The sequence below is a fragment of the Parambassis ranga genome, chromosome 22, assembly GCF_900634625.1.
Source record: "Parambassis ranga chromosome 22, fParRan2.1, whole genome shotgun sequence".
In the NCBI taxonomy this organism is placed as follows: domain Eukaryota; kingdom Metazoa; phylum Chordata; class Actinopteri; family Ambassidae; genus Parambassis; species Parambassis ranga.
This window is the reverse complement of record NC_041042.1, coordinates 12,083,260-12,104,202: the sequence shown is the minus strand read 5'-3', so window position 1 is coordinate 12,104,202 and position 20,943 is coordinate 12,083,260. Positions and strand designations below refer to the sequence as shown.

Here is a 20,943-nt window from a genome sequence, read left to right as displayed (position 1 = left end):
GGCACAGACCCCCTTTTTACCTTCATCTCTTCATTTATTTCCCTTTTCACCGGGTGAGCTGGCTTTCGGCTTCTTTTATTTTCCGGAGGTCTGCCCTCTTTTTCCATCTCTGCCATGTTTTCTCTGTGATACTTCTGTCAATATTTGCGGTGTAGAGGGGGAGAGGAGGGGGTGAGAGAGAGGCAGCAGGAGCAGCAGCAGCAGCAGCTGTTTACAGTCGCCAGACGGCGGATGTCTTGCAGCTTTTCAGCGGCCCTTGTGACGCTGGTGATGCCGCTGAGGGCTTGCGGTGCCCGGCTAAGTCAGCCATCTTCTGCCCGTATCCTCCACGGTCCGTGCGCCAGTGGTGAGCCGCCTCTGTGAGTCAAAGGAGAGGTTGAGTGAAGGGAAAAAACGAGACAGGGGGAGGGGCGTCCGCTGAAACATTATATGACGCGTTGATGATTAGAGGTGGGCTATTTCTTTCTCGCTTTCCCATGGAGTGCAATCAGAGCAGTCATATCCACTTAGCGCTGCTCAGTCTGCATGCAGCAAACAGGTGCCCACTCACAGTCATCCAACCTCTTCAGGGTAAGTCTGGTGTTGGTCATCATCAAGACTTAGTCCTACCATCAGTGAGTGAATCTTCTTCTACTGTCATTTAACACCACAAAATCAAACCTTGACACAAGGTCTGGGAGTTACAGTGCATTAACAGTGCCAGAGGGTGGAGAGCTGCTCAGTGGTGTGTTAAACTCAAAGAGAAACACAAAGCAAAGTCTGAGTTGGTGTATTGATAGTGAGTGAGGAAAAGAGAATATGTGAAATCAAAGGAGGAGTGCAGTAAAGCTGCACAACTACAATCCTCATCCATAAAATTAAGTTTTCATTCGGCCAGCAGGAAAGAGTCAGGCATGCTGAGGGGATCTGTTTTAGCAACAAGGAACAGTTTTAATGTTAATGTCAATTCTATACATCTGATTTATATGTGGTTTTCTTCCAATACACTAATCAATGATGCTTGTTCGAACATTACAGCCACTTATTGAACTGTAAATCTTTGTTCTAATAAATCATAGCAGGTCATGTTAATTGATTGATTGTCTGAATTGTCCCTAAGGAAATTCCATGCAGCACAAACATGGTAATAATCACAGACAATGTCAATTTATGATCTCCACATGCCTGTACACACAGTACACTCAATAAATAATAAAATGTTAAAAGGTGCATGTTGCTATCATGTTGTGACAATTACAATGCAGTATTGTTAACACGTTAATAAATGATTTTTGATTTAGCCCTGATTTTACCTGTTTCTGCTGTGAACCTCATGCAGACTTAAAAGTGGAATTACAATGAGGAAAGCTGCTGAGACTGGCCAAGTGAGGCTGCTCGTGGCGTAGTGACACCCATTTGAGCCGGAAAATCAACAGGAACAAGAGCTGTGAACCGTGATGCAGGGTCAGGGTGAGATGACTTGTGTATTACAGTGCTGCTCTTGCCATGCCTTGCATAGCAGCAGCTCACCACCTGCCTCACTAGATCTATTTTTTAATCTGTTCTTTCAGCTACAGCAGTTTGGTTTTGGGTAAATTTAAGTGCAACATTTCGTTCTGGTGATAAAACTGCTTGAGGAAAACTGACAAAATAGATATATCTTTAAATTTATCCATATACGTTGCAATACAGCATGTGTAATGTAGATAAATCAGCACCATTTTGTTGTAATTTTGCAATAGCCATGGCTGTATTTCACTGTTTATATATGCTGAGATAGTTGCAGTGCATGAATATAGAGTCTAGCCCAATAGTGTTTTGTGTACAGAACATGCAGCAAGGATGTAGACATGTTGTGTAAGCTGCCCTTGACAGTATATTTTTTTCAATCTTAAAATATCTTAAAATATAAATCTCATGATGCTATGACAGAAATGCTAACTAAAATGTCACTTTTGTTATGTGTTTTTCTTTCATATATTTCATCAGACAGTCAAATTAATTGTTAAATTTGACTTACCAGAGTTTTTGTCAGGACCTGGACAGTGGGTGTTTGTTTCTGCGTTTTGAGCCTTGTTGCGTGTTGAGTGAATGATTTAATTAGCCTACTAGCTAAAGTTAGCAGTTTTACAAAAGTTAGCAGTAGCATCTGACAGGGTCTAGCTAACGTTCCTAAATGTGAATAGTGAAAACAGGTGTGAACCAACTTATAAAAGTCCATGTTTGACTAAGTTAAAGTGTTGCTTTGTATATGCTCCACATGCCGAATTTAGTATTGGGTCTTAATGTAATATAAACGATGGGTCTCATACTTTATCAGTATGAAGCTTTCACAAAACATTACGACATCTTTAAACTACCCTTTTTTTCTAAAGGAGATTCGCCGGAAGTGCTCTCCAGAGACGGTACGTCATTACGTTTGTGACATAGCGAGTTACGTTTTTAAAGATGGCGACGCGCAGTGTGAGGTCGTGTGTTGTGAAACATAACCGGTTATTCTTATAATGACATTATTATAGGTTTATTAGAATAGCAAATGAATGTTTTTTTAATTGTGCAGATGTGTTGCGGTTTAGCTCTTTTTTAATGTCAACGGATTAAATTATAATTCAATGTAAACATGATGTATACGAGCAAGCTACTGTAGACAACTGAACTTTTTAGCCATACATTTTTGTTTTGAGAAAGAATGTTAACAGCAACATTGTCGCGAATGCCCTGCCTGGCTCTGTCCAGCCGGGGACAGAGGACGCTCAGCCTGTTCTCCAGCTCTGGATCCTCAAACTGGAGCAAAGTTGTCTCCGATGCAGAGAAAATTGTTGGATATCCAACCTCCTTTATGAGTCTCCGCTGCCTGCTCAGTGATGAACTCAGTAATGTTGCCATGCACGTCAGGAAGCTGGTCGGGACTCAGCACCCTTTACTCAACACTGCAAGGTAACGCTACTGAAATGATCCTGGTTTCTCCTCTGTCCTCTGTCTCTACCAACCTCCATTCATAAAATGAGTTAAACATCCTCATCTATCATCAGTGCTTCACAAATAGATACAAATCTTAGAATAAAGGAAAAAAATCATGTAACTGTATCTATCACTTTTTGTCAATATATTGTCTGACAGTACTTATTGCATGTTTATATTTGTTTTGTGTTCTGAAAGACACAACACAAATACACTTGACCCCACTTGCAGATACATGCATAGTATCATATTTCGTTACTCTGCTGCTGTCCAACTGAACTAGCTTTTTTGTTTGTTTTCACTCGAGTTCATTCTCCAGGTTTATTGAGAAGTCTGTGCTTTGTCTAGTGTATTAGACAGTTTGGATTGTTGCAGTTACTTCAGTATGCAAATGAGGGACCTGAATGTGAAAGGCAGCACCTAAAAGTTTATAATACTGTTTAGATGCCAACTGGGTGCAGTGTGCACTACATATGCAAAGTTGGTTGTGTCAATCAAATGCACTATGAAACATTTGACTTGAAGAAAAGGTCACGTTACTATCAAATATCATGTACACTGTCTATACTAGCTATACTGCAGTAATAAAGAATAACACATGATATGAAATCAACTGTAGCCACTTGAGGCAGAACGTGTTACAGTATGAATTTGGCCCATGTTAAAAGGTTGTTTAAGCAAAGTCAGGAAAAATGACCTGTGAAGTGGTTGTAACTTTCACATATTATTTGATCACTTTATCATTGCGTGAGCTTTCTTATGTTTATCAAAAGAAATCAGGAAGTTAGAGCACCAAGGAAAGAGAACAAGAAGAGAGAGTCCTCGAACTCAATCCCGCCGTACGGACGGGTGTGTTGGAAACAGGAGCCCAAGGGTGTAATAACCTATACACCTAAATCTGATATGACAATCCATTTGGGTGTTGTAGCAAGCAGGGGGTGGAGGCAATGAGGGGAGGGGTGTAGCAGACCTCTTGACAGTCTGACTCCTCACTGTCAGCTTGGGTTGGCTGGTTCGTATTTCCCACTGTGTCTCGGCCATAGACGCGCAGCAGATAAAAATATCCACAATAGCAGACAGGCAGACCCTCGTGGAGTTGGGTTTCGGTTTTTCCTTTCCTTTCATTCTCAAAAACTGCAGCTCAGCTAACTTTGCCCCAAAGTCTGGAGTTACACTGAGGGGACTGCGGCCCGGGAGCAGAAACTTAACTTGTTTTAAGGACAGTCCTTGAGAGTTCGACTTCAGCTAGAATTCTGTACTACAGATTTCTACTCTTTCCTTATCTGTTCATGCACCCGTAGATTTGATATTTATTATCTTGATGAGTAGCATTAACACTAAGAACACTTTCAGTGTTGTATAATAAGTCAGCCTACAGTGTGGACATGACTGAGGGGGGACATTAAACTGGAAGACACAGTAGCAAGGGTACAGTTTTTAAAATTAGGAGTGGATGAACCTGACTAAATAAGTCTTTGATTGAAGTCAGTAAGTAGTCAGTTAAGATATAAAAGAAATCATTCTATCCAATGTGTAACCTTGCATTACAATATCATTAGTGTCACTTTAAGATAAATACATTGAGCATTGTAACTTGGTAGTCTATAAGGACTGGCTTTCTTTTTGGAAGCAGCTATAAGTGGGCTTTTTGGTACTTGCACATTGGTTTTGTTTTTTCAGTTCCTGGATGCCACATGGTGCTATAATACTGGAACACAAATAGTTAATAAACTATTAACGTGCGCATGTCTAGATACACTGTAAAGATTTTTTCTGTAAGAAATCACAGCAGACTCTTTATTGTTGTAGTACCAGCTGTGTCCCGTGGGGTAAATATGTAGACAGGATTATGAACAAAGCTGAAGCTTGAAATAAAAGAGTTGCCATTATGTCATGTTTTAATTAAATAAGCAAACAAATCCCACCAGAAACTCTTTTTAAATGAAATAACCTTTTTTCCTTTTTTCTCACACTCGATTTCGAAGCACAGAGAAGAGCATTTTTAATCCCTTCGCTTATAATGAGATGTTAATGAGGAAAATGTTTTCAGGATCTTTAAAATCAGGATCTATTCAGTAGCAAACTGTCTGCTGCATAAAGTATGTGAATTAAATCCTGGAATGAGGGATGAACTGTTATCTATAACTTAATCTATAACTGTATCTGCTGTGCATGATGATGAGGTAGATGATATATTTCATAACATCTGTCCTTAAAGTGCAGACATATTGATTACATTTATTTTTTTCATTCATTACTTAGGGCGAAAAAAAAAGACAGAGAATCAATATGACACTTGTGTGAGGTCATGCATTTGCATGCATTTATTCCTGCTCTGCATATGCTGGCTAAAGTTCCTGAATTCCTGCACTGCAATTGCTGAGCAGAAGGCGTGGTGACCTGTTCACAACCCTTTAAAATGACAGCAACCCATTTCTTTCTTTCTTCCTCGGTAGCCCTTCACTATCTCTTTTCTTCCGCATCATCTTTTTTGCCCCCACCCTTTTGCAGGGGAGGGTGGTTGTGATTGATTGATGTATGCTGGTGTGGATAGTGACATAAATATTAATCATCTGCCAGCCTCAGACCACTGGCTCACCTGGACTCCCCAAGAGGAGAACGGCTTCACAATTTTTGCTCTGTAGTCCTTTTTTTTTTCCTTTTCTTTTTTTTAGCAGGCCGTGCTGCTGCGTTCAGTAGTACCAACCATTTTCCATCTGAGTAAGAATTTAGAGTAACCATAAATACATGTCACGAGCTGTAAATGAAAGTCAGCCCTACATAATGTCAGCTGTATCGTAAATTTGTGTGAGGTGTTATATGTGACAGGTTTGTTTTTTGGGGAAGGAACAAACCTTCGGGGCATTTTTCCTTTTAGCAGCAGAACATTGAGAATCACTCATGTATTTCTTCTGTCATCTTTTCGTGCATTTCCATTTCTTTCTGGCCTCTATTCCCTCCATCTCCCTTCGTTCCCTCCCTCTCTTCATGCTCCGTCTCTCACATCCACTTTCTGTCTTGGGTACCCCCCACCACACCACCACACCACACCCCCCCCCTCACCCTGTGGTGCAGGGGTGGGTCAGAGAGGGTGGGGAGGGGGGTCTCGTGGTGGTGAGACCAGTGTCTGGGCATCGAGCGGAGGGGGGCGTGGCCGCTTGTCTGCCTCAGAGCCCCTAACGAGAGTGTGATTCATGGCACAAGGGGCTCCCATAGGGACAGGATTAGAGGTGCTCTGTCTAACCGCTCCCCAGAGAGAGTAAAAAGATATTTAATCTGCCCACCACGCAGGCAGCTACCGCTGGGCTCTGTGTGTGTCTTCGTGGGTGTGTGTGTGCTTCTGTGAATGTGTCAGAAGGTTGTTGGCAAAGGGGGCGGGAACCCCATGTGCTGGAGAGACCTACTTCTGTTAAATATATATACAACATGTTTAAAGTGCTCCATGCTTTGAATTAACATTTGCTCTTTCTCTGTGTTTTGGGTTTTGCTTTCAAACATGTTACAGAAATCCCTTTATAAGCTGCTTCTACTTCTTATTAGGAAAATGTCTGAATAAATGTAAAACCAACACACAGAATTATGAACCAACACTGCAGTTATTCATGAAGCATTTTAGCATCTTTCAGCTCTGTGTTCAAGGATTAAAGGAACTTTATTGTTATACCCGCTCACATTTACATGTTATGGTGCAAAATTAGGAATCAGGTCCTGGTTTAAGCCACAGAAGAAGAGCACTGTGTGTGTGTGTGTGGTAGTGGGGGGAGTCTACAGAGCATGGAGTTCAGCAGTCTGACAGGAAAGAAGCTGTTTATGGGCCTGGTGGTCTTGCTCTGAATGCTCCTCAGCCTTCTGCCTGAGAGGAGGGGTTGGAAAAGTGTTCCTATGTTTGCTGATATTATTTAACACATATAAATGTACCAATAACAAGATTTTGATGCATGATTGCACTTTTTCTTTGCAGAGGATTTGTCTATGACAGTAAGAACAGCCTTCAGATGAGAGGACTAATCGTCCTGCTCCTGTCAAAAGCTGCCGGGCCGAGCCACGCAGCCTCTGATCTCCTGGCTGAGGACATGGTCAGCGGTATCTACCCCAGGTAAACCACCTAATATCACGACACTGGAATCATGGTTCAGGCAACTCAAAAGCATAAAAGATTTATCAAGATTTTCTTACTTTACACCTTGGTGAAACCAAGCTGCTTCAGACTTTAACCGCACACACTTTTTCTGGCCTTATAACAACATATTCAGTTCTTCTGTCTGTGCTGCTTGGGACAAAACAGTGGGAAGTGAACATCTGTAGCTTTGCATTGTAGAGTCATAAATGTGCGTGGCAAGCAGACCGAGAAAGGCGATGCCACTTTTGTCCCTGTTACATTGCTGCTGAAAGGATAAATAGTGAAATAAAATCCTTGTGTCAGGTAATTCTATCTTGTCCTCTGTGGTTATCGTCCATATCAATTCCTGTAAATGAAGCACTACATCATCTTGCTATTATGACGGAATATGGGGGCAGTAGAACCACAGTTACAAGAGGGGAGGAATTAAATTTTTTCAATTACATTTAGGTTGAAGCTAATTGGGGGAAAACTTCAACAGCAACTTTATGTCGTTGCTTTGTTTTCAAGATAGCAAAGATATTAGGGCGATATTTAAGACTGGAGAACCTCTTGTTGATATTTTTAACCCAAAAAAGCATTTTTTGGGTTAAAAATATTTTATTTTAAAACAAATAGGTCAGCCAGCACAGCTTCAGAGATGTGCTGTAAATGATTGAAAATCCATTTTTACAATATATAACATATTGCTGCTAAAATGCTTCAGGTAGCTCTGAGCGGTCCTCCCAGGCTTCCTCACTCACATCAACTCCCAGCATGCAGCTCCAAACAGGGATGTGGGAGTGTGCCAAGTGGTTTCCAGAAGTGACTGCTGTGTTTGGCGTGGCTCTGCGCTGGGTGCCTGAAAGGCTTCTTTCTTACTGGGAGCTGGCACAAGGCATATGTGTGTAGTGGAGCCGTGTCTGTGCAGAAGCATCCTAATATTAGAACTAATTGGAATAAGCCAGTCTTCATTGGAAGAGCCCAGTGCTGTTCAGTCTTATCCCACCAGGTTGTGTATGTACGCTAAAGGAAGAGTCACTACACTCTCACCTCATGTCTCGACCTGGCACTCGCATCATGGTCACACTGGATCACTGAATCCAACATGCAGCATTCCCTCACTTGTGTGATGGATAGTCCAAACCCAAACACACACATACACACACGCAGCATGACTTGATCACCTCATTTGCACCATTTTGCTCCTTCACTCTCTCTCTCTCTGCCCCCACCTCTCCCGGGCTCATTAGCACCTCTGCTGATGGTGAGATGGAGGGATAGAGGGAGTCGGGGTGGGGCGGTTTGGGGGGTGATTGAAACCTCCGGGGGATGGACTCCTCCCTCCTGACAGGCAGCATTTGTAAAACATTTCCCACTCTGCTGCCTGACACTGATGATTCACCAAAGCACCACCATTATAGATGGATGGATAGATAAATAGATAGATAGATGGATCGAAACCCGAAACGCAGACACATAGACACACTCATATATAGTCAAACTTGTATCCACTGCAGCACTTAATTTCTTGTGACAAATGAAAACCATGCCACTGAACACATCAAGCAGGCCGTCTGATGGACAGGCCACCTCTTTAAATCACACACAGGGACGCTCACAGATCTGCAAGGCTGTGTTTGATGGTGAGGCAGACTGCAGAGGGAGGAAAATGGAACAGAACAGTCAGGACAAGGGGCGTGGTGAGGGGCGTTACACCTCGACAAGATGGCATCGGTTGCTATGCAACTGGGCACCAAAGCTATTTATACACCAACCCCCTTGTCCCCCTTTTTCCTCCCCTACTGCCACTGATCAGGACTGCTAGATTGGAGACAAAGCTTTGGAATGTTCATGTGCACCAGGGTTCGACTGATTACTTTTGTGCAGAGGTGTGATTGCAAAAGGGTTTTGCCTTGCTGGAGTTTCATAAAAAGTGTGTGTTTGTACTCTTGTAGATAGGGCTTAAAGAGAGCACTTGGCAGATTTAGCATTGTGCTTGTGTATATTGTGAAACTCATGACAGACAGCTGAAGAAATGGTCCAAATCAATGCAGCAGCAATAGAAATATTGTTCCACTCTTTTCAAAAGGAAATGCCCATTTTACCCATAATGCAACGGATAAGTCGTTGTTACAGCTGATACAATTCAGACTCTCAGCAGAAATGAGACGGGACTGCAGAAGTTTTCAGTTCGTCATTTTTAGATCAGCAAAATGAAAGATGGGGAGAAGATTGTATGTATGTAACATAAAGTATGTAACATTAAGTGATAATAGCATAGAATAGAATAGCATAGAATAGAATATACTTTATTAATCCCTTTGGTAAGGTCCCTCAGGGAAATTCAGGATCGTGTATGTATAATTGCTGGTGAGTAAGGAAACCCTTAGTTTAATGTCCCTTATCTGCAGTCATATATTGATCTTTTATCTCCTTGTTAATTTTTGTTCATTGTTTAAATATAATGTCTGCACAGAAAATGGTCCTGTGAGCCTTAAATCCCCAGGGATCTTACATTGATAAATTCTCAGTAGTCTTGATGTGGGGCTGTATAGGTGTTTATTACAATCATGTTGTTTTTGGTTCACTTAAGACAACTAAGACCAACCTTGGACTTTGAATAAATTTTAAAGTGGTATGTTTTTCTGACCTGATATCAGCTGCAGCTCTTTGTCGCGTTCGTCTTGTCGTAACAATGAGTTCTCCTCTCAAAGCCCATCGAGCATAGCCATCGCTCTGAGCCACCTTGAAAACATGCAACTGTCAATCTGTTAATTTCCTCTTATTTAAATCCTGAACTTGTTAACTCTCATTCGGGCCGACTGTGTTGTTGCTCTGCGTCACCGAGCAGAGAAACCAACCAGACAATGGGTGTGATTGAGAGGCAAAATAGATGACATTATTGAATTTTAATCACATCTTTTCCATGCCGACATGGAACACGGCAATTACCTGGCTACAAGTGTGTGTGTGTGTGTGTGAGACAGAGAGTGCAAATATAGGAAGGGGCTGGAGCTCAAGGCAGACGATCGGCTCATCAGGTTCTCACAGTGGTTGAAAGAAGGTCGTAAGTGGCTATCAGCGCACCCGACCCTGTCTGGATGGATCCCTCCTGTCGCAGCGTGGCGAGCTCCTTCCATATGGAGAGGGGCCTAATTATCCCCCACCAATGACTGAATCAACATTTGATTATATCCTCCCTAAGGCTGCTCTGAAAGGCTCTATTCAAAGACCACTTTTATGTCTTTTCTCTCATAATCAAGAATGGCTGTTATTTGCTAATGATAAGTTTAATTTCTTTTTTTAACACAACCCCTGACACGCTGCGGCAGTAGGATATCTGTCATGATCTGCTGGTTTATGCCCTTGAGGCAGCTCATACTGACTTGGTTTGTGATGGTGTTTTTGTTGAATTATAATCCAGAAATGTTTCACAATGTCTAAAGAAGGATGTCTGCAAGATATGTCACCAAAATAAAGGCAATCAAAAACTGTCTTTTAAAATCTGTGAACACAAAAAAAAACTCATTTTAAGGGTTTCTCATTCTGTTTCATAGCCAAAGAAACCTGGCAGAAATCACAGAGCTGATCCACACAGCGTTCCTGGTGCATCGTGGGATAGTCAACCTGAAAGAGTGGACGGTTTCTGACGGCCCACTGAAGGACATGCAGTTTGGGAATAAGATGGCCGTCCTGAGTGGCGACTTTCTGCTAGCGAACGCTTGCACTGGACTGGCTCAGCTCAACGACACTAAGGTAGGATGAGGCTGGTGTTGATGCAGCTGTACTGCTTTTTGTTTGTTTGTTTTGTGCGGTGGTTTGTGTCTGGTACATTCCTCTTGGTTTCCTGCTCTTGATGCGCCAAAATTATCTGCTTCTATTTATAATAAACCCTTCAGAAATAAAGTTTTCTTGTTAGTGTAGTTGCTGCTCCCCGCCCCCATCCCCATTCTGAGTCAGGAAAAGACCTGAATAACACATATCACAGAGGTTTTTCTCCCAAAACCCTTTCAGAGATGGGTTTTACTGAATTTTAATGGCAAAGCCTCAGTCCTTGATGTATTTCCTACGGGAACCCCCTTTATATGTTTGGTAATGTGGTTAGGAGGACACCATTGACATGCACACCACGGGAATCCTTCTGATTGAGTTTTCAGCTCTGGATTAGTGTGGTGGTGGTCTTGTAAGTGCACCACAGATCATATCTGCTACGTAGCCTGGTAACCCCCTCGCTGACAGATGCTGTCACCACGCTGCTCTGTCAGAATGCGGTTGCCTGAGTGGATCAAAATAACCATCTTCCCCCTCTGTGCCATCAGCCGGACCAGCCCTTATCACCTTCCCTGCAGCTTCTTTTTCAGCACACACAGTGTGGGTTTATGTCTGCTCTATAGCAGCCAAGAGACGCCCTCCCAACAATATGGTATAAATGGTATCCATGGTGCTTCTAGCCGGAGTTATGAGGAAGCGACACTTCCTTTATGAATTAACCATAATTCTAAAGGTTTGGCATTTCCTTTACAGTGTAATTGTCTCCGTATCAGTACTATGAGAGATATTTGTCACTCTGCAGCTAAGCTACAAATTACAGTAATGGAATTGATACTGTTGTTTCCCTGGAAGATGAAGAAAACACACTGAGAATGAAATGATGGCAGATCTGCTGATGACTTCAGCTAATGATGATTTAATCACATCAAGTGCGCATTCAAGCCAAGCAAGTTGGCATCGATTGAACTGAACATTTGGATCATCCTTTTCTTTTAGCATGGTTCATTTTCAAGGTGAGAACAATGCCATTCACACTCAGCTGGTACCGAATTACCACACAGAAATTACGAACCCCCCCTGGTGTTGCTTATAAGGAGTAGGAACGTAATCCGAAGCAACCGCAGGAAGCATCCCCAAAGTGGAAGTTTTTAAGTGTAATAAAGACAAAGACATGCGATAGCCTGCAGTTACTCATGTTTGAAAAGGTTAGCAAAACAAAACGAACCCAAAGAGAAACCACACCACTGCATGTCCTGATGCTCATATTGTAAGGATCTTTTTTCACATGTGTTTCACTGGACAGAGCACACAGGAGTCCATCATGTTTGGCTGGAGTTTAGCAGGTTGGTTTGGCAAAACTCTTGTCATTTTATAAAGTCCTGGTTTACACAAACATTCAAATCCTGTCAAAACTCGATCTGACGCCAGGTTACTGTGGGTATTGTTTTGAACTTGAACATGGAAACGATCCTATTTGAAGAAGAAAATTAAGTTTGCTCAAAGCCCGAAGAGAGGTTTCATAAATGTTTGAGAGACTTTTGAGAGTGCCAAAAGCTGCTGAATGCTCTTAAAGCTGCAAGCAGGCTGCTTATTGATTACTGACTGATCTGGGTTTGGTGTAACAATGTGCTCTGACAAGACACAACAAACTAAATATATATAAATAAATATTTTTTTGCTATTTTTCTCTGGCTAAATAGAACAAAATTAGCGGTATAGCCCTTTAAACTTTGCATTTACCTTGGTTTAGTTCCTTCAAAAGATCAAAAGATACAATTGCAGCCTTCTAATTACCTGCCCATACAGTTCAGGTTGTAAAATATTTCCTTCTCCCTCATTAAAACCTGCCAAATAATATTTAAATCCCTGTGGCAGCTACACTGAGTGCAGTTTGACCCCGTGTTCAGCCTGTGTGTGCTCACTGTACGACATCTTTTCGATACACAGGATGACAGATGAGTAGTTCTTGTAGCTCTCAAAGTTTTTTCTCATAAACCAGACTTTTTTTTTTCTTTTAAGGCAGCGAGAGCGATGGAGATTATGTGTCGTGGCCTTGAGAGGAAACCTATGCGGCTACTTGTATAAACTGTAAAGTAATCTCACCATGGAGCTCCGGTTTCTCCCCCCTCGCAGACCTGTCGGCAAAACACGATCTGGCTAGATTTGGGAATGGAGTAAGGGGGAGGCAGGGGGAGAGCTTATCTGATACTTTCCAAAAAAAGACCCCCACTGGCCCCCACTTCCCAAGGCAGGCCAGGCAGAGACACCACATCTGGTAATACTGTAGGCACATTGTCCTTCCAGGTCTGTGGGCAAAGCTCGGGTTTCCTCAATATTTTCCCCTGGTGGATTCAGTTACCCAAAGGGCACTGCGAGGCTGACGGAGCAGCCAGCGTCACCAGACTTTTTTGATGAACCAAGGATGTCTGGGATGAACTGGAGGAGCTCTAAATTTAACCTCATTCATCTAAACTGTACAGGCATGGTCACGGCTCTTCTGTCCTCGTCTTATGTCCACGTCTTTCTGTGAATGGCCGAGAGCTCAACTTCAGGATTTTACTCATTCACTAAATCTGGATGTAAAATAATCACGTTTAAAGATGCAGCCTCTGATGTGGTGGTCGATAGGAGGCTGGAAGTGTTTCTGTAAGCAAAAATGTAGTCATGCATGCCCCCTGTAAGAGGAAATAGGCAACTGCAGTCTTAAACAAACAGAACTCAGGCACAAGGCACTGTGACCGTTTTATCACCTTTTTTAAATGTTTATACAGTATATTGATTAATCACTGGACAGAATCACCCTGACTAGAGTAGAGGGGTTATTTACAATATTTCGGATGGCATTGAATGCCCTTTTTGATTTTTGCCTTCAACCCAGTTACTCGCCCCCTCTGCAGCATTGTGTTCTGATAAGCCAAACCCAAAGGTGCAAAATGAAATAACTCTTATATAGTAAGTACGTTTGTGATAAATAGAAGACCCCAAGGTGAGATCATCATTCCAAAACCTTGTTAACCCCTCTGCTCCTCCTGACACCTTAATTCGTCTCACCATCTGCCTTTTAGTTCCATTTCAGCCCCGCAGAACGGACTGATACCCGATCCGGCTCTCTTGACTGGACTCCTCTATAAATACAAAGTATAAAGAATGAAGGCACGTCTGTATGTGCTCCACGAAATCGCCAGGAGCTCCCCTATGGGCTGTTAATGAGCAGCTGAGTTGCAGTTAACCTGGCTTCCAACACATCAGATTAATTTTCCAAACCAGCTGTTCAGATGCTCACTGTTTGCTCACACTTCAGTCAGCACAGAAACTGTGGTTCTTAATTACAAATGTCACGCATGATCCGAGTAGCCTGTTTGTGTTGATGGACTTCATTTACAGCAATATTTTAGGTTAGCTAGAGGGATTTATAATGAGGGAGAGGCTCAGGAGTTCGGGGCCTGAGCCTGGGGCACTTGAACAGGTCAAGTGACGGCTGGCGGACCTGTTGATTGTTGTGCAGACCTGTAATCTCTGGCTCAGAATATGAACCTTTTGTTTTGGTTAGTCACAGCTTTATGCAGTTGTCACCTGGAACATTCCTTCTGAAGTCTTGAAGGACCAACCTCAGTTTCCGCTCACTTTACAGTTAAACTCATCCCAAACTACCCTTAGGGGAGTATGGAAGACAGTTCATCTGATACAGACTTTTATAAAACTGCTTGTCAGTCACTTGATTCTTGCACAGTCTGGCTCATGATTTTTAAAAAGTAATGATGGTCCCACAAAGATCAAACCAGAGGGGGTTGTGTCTCACTGCAGGATGGTTCCACGGTTTCTCTGCTATGCTTCACAGTGAGCATAGACAATGTTTAAACATTTGGACTTAATGTTTCCCAACTTGAGATGCCGTAAATTCTTCATTTCTGTTCACCAAACTCCAGATTGATTAATCTGTTATGTTAAAAAGTAATCATAGACTTGTCTATCTATCTTTTAAAACAGTGTTTTATATTAAGCACCGTTAATGAAATGGAAAATTGGTGATGATTTAACTTTAAACTTAAAACCTTTTTAACCTCTGTTCTATGAATCTGTGTTTGGGGCACAGGCCTCCACGGCACAGGTTTAATCCTCTGAACTCCTCCCTGAGTAGCTGGTTTAGGTGCCATTTTGAAGTGTTTATCACCCTGCTATACCATGTAACATAGGTGCTGAGTCAATAACACTGATTATTATCATCACAACAAATGTGCTTCAGTGAGTTTTTCTTTCTTTTTTTCTGTGTATGAACAGGTTGTGGAACTGATCTCCAGTGCCATTGGTGACTTGGTTCAAGGAATCTATCATGAAAATTTCAACAATACAGAAGTAAGTAAATTCTTCTACTTTCCAGCTTGGATCAAATTCATTAAATAGTGGCTTATTTGCATTAAACTGACAGCTGAAATGGGGCTCAGTGAATGTAGGTTTTGTGCTGAGAAACTAGACTAAAACATGTGATGTGTATGCAGAAGGAAAAGAAATAAAATAATAGTCCAGTGAAATAAATACGTTTTTAAATTTAGATACACTTGTCTCATACAAACTGAAACCTTGTGTTTGATTGGATTTAACATGAAGCACTGGCTATTGGTTAATGAGGGGAAAAAACACAAAAAACATCCTTGTAAATAATTAATTATTATTAATAATTAGATGTAAACAGCTGTAAACAAACAGCCAAGCTTTAGTTAAATATCTACATTTATGTTTTCTGATTTACATATGCAGGTCAAAGCAAAGTTTGCGTAGCTAAGGAGTGCTCACACTGTCTCACTCTCAGCCTCCCACTGTGTTGGGAAATAGTTGCTTGTTACTTGTGACTGTTGCACAACCAGTTAAAAAAAAATTCACATAACAAGGAGGGGTTGTTTTGACTGCGGAGCTGCTCTGTGCTCTGTGGGAGCTTTAAAGTTGGACATTGTGAGCAGTGAAAGCTTCTGCCTTTTTTTCCTGTTTGACCTATAGGAAATCGGTCTCACCGATGGCATCAACATGGCATCATGGGAGGAGCAGACGTTTCTGTCTCACGGGTCACTGCTCGCAAAGAGCTGTCAGGCTGCAATGAAGCTCGCCAGACATGATAAGGAGTCCCAAAGAGTGGCCTACAAGTACGGCAAGCACCTGTCACTGGGCCACAAGGTTGGTCTAATAAAGTGTGCTGTTGTTTGAGGATGTTGACCTCATGAAGGATATATTAGTGGAATTATTTTAACTTTTCCTTACTCTATGACTGATTTTATGTACTAAACAATAATAATAGGAGGCATTAGACTTACAGGCCTTGTCTTTTTTTACATCATATAAAAACAAGGAATTAGGAAGAAGGTTGATTTATTTTGACCTAAAATGCTGTTAAGATGTGATGATAATGTACCAGATACATGCAGATGTGATTTTTAAATGAACTTTTAGATACTAGTCTACTAGTCATTCATAATGATCCCACTCTCAGTGCTGCATTAGGACGTCCTCTCCTGCTGAGGCTCCCTGCAGCTTCTTGTCTGCAGGCCTCAATGGCTACAGGGAATCTCAGCATGGGAGGAAGCAGAAATGAGGTCTTTGAAGGAGAGCCGTCCTCATCAAGCTAGCTGCATCTTTCGCCAGGCTGTTCATCATACCACTGCTCATTATCAGGGTCACAGGCAAAATGTAGCCTCCACCATTTTCACCACTGCTTTGGTTTAATTGGTAACCTGGATGCCACAAAGTAGAATCTCAGTCTGACTGACTCCTGATTGACACATGTGGGTTTCCCGTTCTGTAGCTGAACTCTGACCTGCAGCCATTTGTGAAGGGCGGTATGGGAGAGCCGGCGGCTTTCAGCTTGAGCACCGCCCCGGTGGTTTTCCATCGCCAGATTGTCGGCCAGGAGAGGTGGCATCAGCAGCTGCAGCAGGTACAGTATGGATGTCCAGACACAGCTTCAAATGGGTGTTCAAAAGTAATTGGACACTTCTTTCTTAGATAGCTGTGTGTTTTGTATAACAGGTGGATCATTTTGGCTAGATGCTGAGTTATAGGTGGTGGTAAGACAACCATGGAAACCAGGCTAACGCTGTTTACTTTTCTTTTCAAGGCAACAACTTTAAGAAACCAACTGGATTACTCAAAGGTAAGCCCTGTTTCATGTATCCATGTCCCCAGAATCTGTTTCATCAGTGAGCCATTCCCAGAGTTACACAGATGTGATCCTGGATTTTCGGATAATGATGGTACAAGTTTGCAAGATGGCAGATTTTTCTTTCAGTGTTTTCACCTCTTTACTGGCACTGCGTCTGACAGAGCCATCAAAGAGAAACAGGATGTCTTCTCACTGTAACCTATATCAAAGTTGAGAAGCTTTCCAAAGTCAATGTGCGAGGCAAGAAGGGGACCGATATGGGGTGCAAAAAAAGAGGCCGACGCTACAGAGGAGGGGTCTGATGGTGTTGGGAAAGGAGGGGGGGGGTGGCGGTTATCTAGTCCCACCTGAAACCAGAGCTGGAAGGATTACTTACCAAGGCCTATTTGTGGAGGAGACACCGAGGCTCTGAGACAGTGGCATTGTGAGAGAATCTCCTTCAGCAGACCTGCCGAAACAGGGACATGGAGAGAAGTTTGAGGGGACACGAGGAGAAAATCTGAGAGCAGGACAGAGGGAGGGGAATTAAATAAAGAAACATTATGGATTCAGCACCGAAATAGAAAGAAAATCCCCCATTCTGTCTGATTAATGACTGATACAATTGTTTATAGAACTACCATTTTGACTTCAAACTATATGAAATGAATGAGGATGATGCAACTCCTGAGGCATTCTTCATGGTGAACAAGTTCATTTTCAAATAAATAAACAAGAAAATCTGATAGATGCTTGGAGGCTTGAAAGTAATCACCACGATTTTCTGATGGCAAATTTCAACATTTTAAAAAAAAAATGTCACCAACAGTGGAGGATGGAGAATGATAAAAGATGATGCAAAATGGGGGATTAAAAATATTATTTTCTAAATTAAATAAGCAGTAAGGGTGATGCTGACTTCTACACCTGGAGGTTCTGTTTTTTTTAAAGAGGGAAAGCCTACGGGGCTTTCCACCTCTAGAATTTATGAGATAAAACGCCGTCAGCAAGAAATGTCCCAGCACAACAGCAGTAAGGCACAAGCAGACGCCCAAATTCATTTCAAGCTGTTGCTTGGGCTAATACGACATGATGTTTTCCACTCTGTCATGTGACTTGAACTTGAACATGTGTGAAATGTATTTGTTGGGTGTGTATATTAAGGTCCAGGCTGCTGGACAGGTAGTCTTCTTTTGGGATTACATTTAGAGCCACACAGTAAAGTTTCATTGCAGATACTACCATTGTACTACACACTGTTCAGTTCATTGCTGCAAAACCTGACTGTGCCTCAGCCCTGTGATCTGGTGCCATCATTAGTCAACTGAAAAGACAGGAGAGCGGTGAGCAGAGGAAAAAACCCAGGGCATTTCATCTCATACTGTCAAATAAATGACACGTTTTTTTTTTAAATAAAACTCCATGATGACTCTGATAATTTCTCCTTGTAGTTAAAAATAGTAAGCTCCCTTCAGTGGTACCAGGGGGGGTTGCATGCACACAAACACAAACATGCTTCTGTACACTCCAGTTTTTACCCGTACTTTAAGGGTAAGCTAACTTTCTGCGGCTCATGACAGTTTATCGGGTTGACAGCTGGATAGTAACAGAAGTGACACAAACATGACAAACTAATGTGTGTTTTCATCCTTTTTACAGCTTTTGGCAGCAGTTAAGTCAGGGAAAGGCGTGAGCACAGCGGTGGACTTGTGCTGTTACCATGGCAACAAGGCTCTGGAGGCCATCCAGGCTTTCCCCTCCTCCGAGGCTCGATCCGCCTTGGAGAATATCGCCTCCGCCGTCACCAAATTTTGACCTGGACACGCACGTACTCTGCAGCTTGGAGCATCTTTGTCTGCAGGACGGGAACAGTTTACTCTTTGCAGACAAATGAACTTCTTTTGATCCAGATGCTGGCTCATGTTTTGTTTCTGCTTTGCTGTGGACGACATCAGAAAGGGCAATACCCATAAATGGTCATCATTAAATAAAAACATTACTTCAGCTTCATGTCATGTGTTTTGTTGGCCCTGATACATACCCTCCCTCTCCTGTGTGGAACAAAATATCACACCAGGCTGCATTTTAAAACCTGGCAGTTCTTTGTTACCTTTCTTATCAGCAAAGGCACATACCAGGCAGAACATAATTTAAGATGTCTTGAAAAATTGTTATTGTCATCTGGAAAATGCACCATGAGCAGGAATGATGCACCAAGCAGTACTTAATCTAACAAAATTTCATTTTTATTTTATTTTATTTTTTTTTAGAATCAGTTCAGCCTACTTGTTTCTGCACAGCACACATGAGGCTGAAGTCATAGCTGCTGGATGTAGTGGGTGTTTGCCAAACTGAAGAGTGGCACCAAACCAATTGTAAAAATGTCCCAAAGTCATGTTCTACCAGGTATGTACCTCGGCTGATAAGCACGGCTGCAGAAAAGCTATTTTTTTAATGGAATTTGTCGTGATGATCTCTGTCTCTACAGAGGGAACTGGCATGATTCAGGTGTAATGTCATCTATGTTGCCTTATTATGTCTGTCCCCATGCCTGTGTATGTGATCCAAGTCAACCCAGGGGCGTGGAAAGGTCACCCAGCCTCTCCCCTTGGCCCAGCCAGCGAGCGCATTGAAGCTCCGCCAAGCAGTAATTATTAATGAAGAGACCTGAGCAAATGGACAGGAAATGCAGAGGTATTGATTGGGCCGGCTGCCCTGCTCTAAGCCGTACAGCCTGGCGCCAGCCTGGTGGCCTGTGGTTTCCCAGGCTGCTGTCTGCGGAGGGAGGAGGAGGAGGAGGAGGGGGGAAGGCAGCAGCCAAGGTGTGAAACCAGGCCACCGCTGGCAGCTGTCTGTCACATCCAGACCACACCTGAAGGACAGAGCACTGGAGACAGGAGGGGAGAAAAACAAGACCAAGGGTACAGACTTAACAAAGCAGGTCCTGTGCAAACGCTGCTTCCACACCTGAACATCTCATTTGAATTTCTAAATAAGAGGTTGGCACTAGAGCTGCATTAAAGTAAATATTTGACGTCAGAAGAAAGGTTCCAGTTTATCTGCTGTGCCTGCCACAACATCTGCTTTTGTTAGACAATACAGTCCCAGAATTTATTACACAGTAGAACAACATAATAATGCAAGTAAATCAGTTTCAAAGAGCAATTTACTTTTATTAATAATAAACATAAAGCACACTCGGCTTCTTCTCCTGGCGTCATGTTGACATTCCTAAACAAAACAAATGCTCCTGTGAATACAATGGGGAAATATTCAGGTCAGTCAATGTTGATGTTGATGTCCATAAAACGTACAATCAGTCAACTGAATTATGATAAAATGTGAGTCAATAATGTTAGAAAATGACAGAATCCTGTGAAGTTTCTTATGATCCATGCCCCCTTCAGGATGAACAGTGACTTTAGTTGATGCCTTTTTTATATATTATATATATATATCCCATGCTTCTGTGTTACGTACTGTGATTTATATAAAAGTTATTCACTTAAAATAAAGTGTTAGAGGAAGGTTCAGTAGGTGAAGAAAGGTTAAGGCAGAAACAGAAGGGTGATGATCAGATCTAAAAGAAGAAGGTGTGGGTTGAAGTGCAAGAGGAGGATGTGTAGTGAACTGTTTCACAAACTAGCTCCTGTCTGTTGCTGGGCTGTGTGAGTCCACTTCCTCTGCTGTTTTGGTTTCCGCTGCCCTGAGCTTGGGTACAGTGAGGTACTGCATGTGCCAGGGAAAGCCTCAGGCTGTTCATGAAATATTTATCCTCGCCGTGAGGAGACATGAGGAAAGTTACATGGAAAGTTAAAAGGACCAAACAAGGAAAGAGGTTGGGTCGCTGCCAGAATGACAAATACAGTTACCAAACAAAACTTTTTTTTTAGAAGACGAAGCCTGGCCTGAGCAATGAAACTGTTGCATACACGCTCCCAGAAGAAATCAACTGAACACTACAGAAGATTTGATGGGATGGGTGTTTTTTTTTTAAAACTTC

The 20,943-nt window shown here is 42.3% G+C and overlaps 2 protein-coding genes across 2 annotated transcripts in view; one reads left to right on the top strand and one right to left on the bottom strand.

Annotated features, from left to right (window-relative positions):
• The window catches only part of sobpa (sine oculis binding protein homolog (Drosophila) a), a 32,517-nt gene extending 32,143 nt beyond the window's left edge, over positions 1-374 (bottom strand). The window contains exon 1 of the mRNA XM_028396343.1: positions 21-374. Within this exon, the coding sequence (XP_028252144.1) occupies positions 21-116 (96 nt within the window). The 5' untranslated portion in view covers positions 117-374. The remainder of the gene's footprint in view (positions 1-20) is intronic.
• A 2,063-nt stretch (positions 375-2,437) lies between these two features.
• Positions 2,438-18,950, top strand: pdss2 (prenyl (decaprenyl) diphosphate synthase, subunit 2). Its single transcript, XM_028395398.1, has 8 exons — positions 2,438-2,916; positions 6,902-7,036; positions 10,600-10,798; positions 15,092-15,166; positions 15,806-15,979; positions 16,605-16,736; positions 16,917-16,952; positions 18,600-18,950. Exons 1-8 carry the CDS (start codon positions 2,669-2,671, stop codon positions 18,753-18,755), a joined length of 1,155 nt encoding a protein of 384 aa, XP_028251199.1. The 5' UTR covers positions 2,438-2,668; the 3' UTR covers positions 18,756-18,950.
• The last annotated feature ends 1,993 nt before the right edge of the window (positions 18,951-20,943 follow it).

What these genes read in the sequence shown, in the direction of transcription:
- pdss2 (XM_028395398.1), top strand. Translation starts at nt 2,669, where the DNA reads ATGTTAACAGCAACATTGTCGCGAATGCCCTGCCTGGCTCTGTCCAGC. An exon ending in CCTTTACTCAACACTGCAAG is followed by an intron (nt 2,917 to 6,901) that starts GTAACGCTACTG and finishes TTTTCTTTGCAG; the next exon opens with AGGATTTGTCTATGACAGTA. An exon ending in GTCAGCGGTATCTACCCCAG is followed by an intron (nt 7,037 to 10,599) that starts GTAAACCACCTA and finishes TCTGTTTCATAG; the next exon opens with CCAAAGAAACCTGGCAGAAA.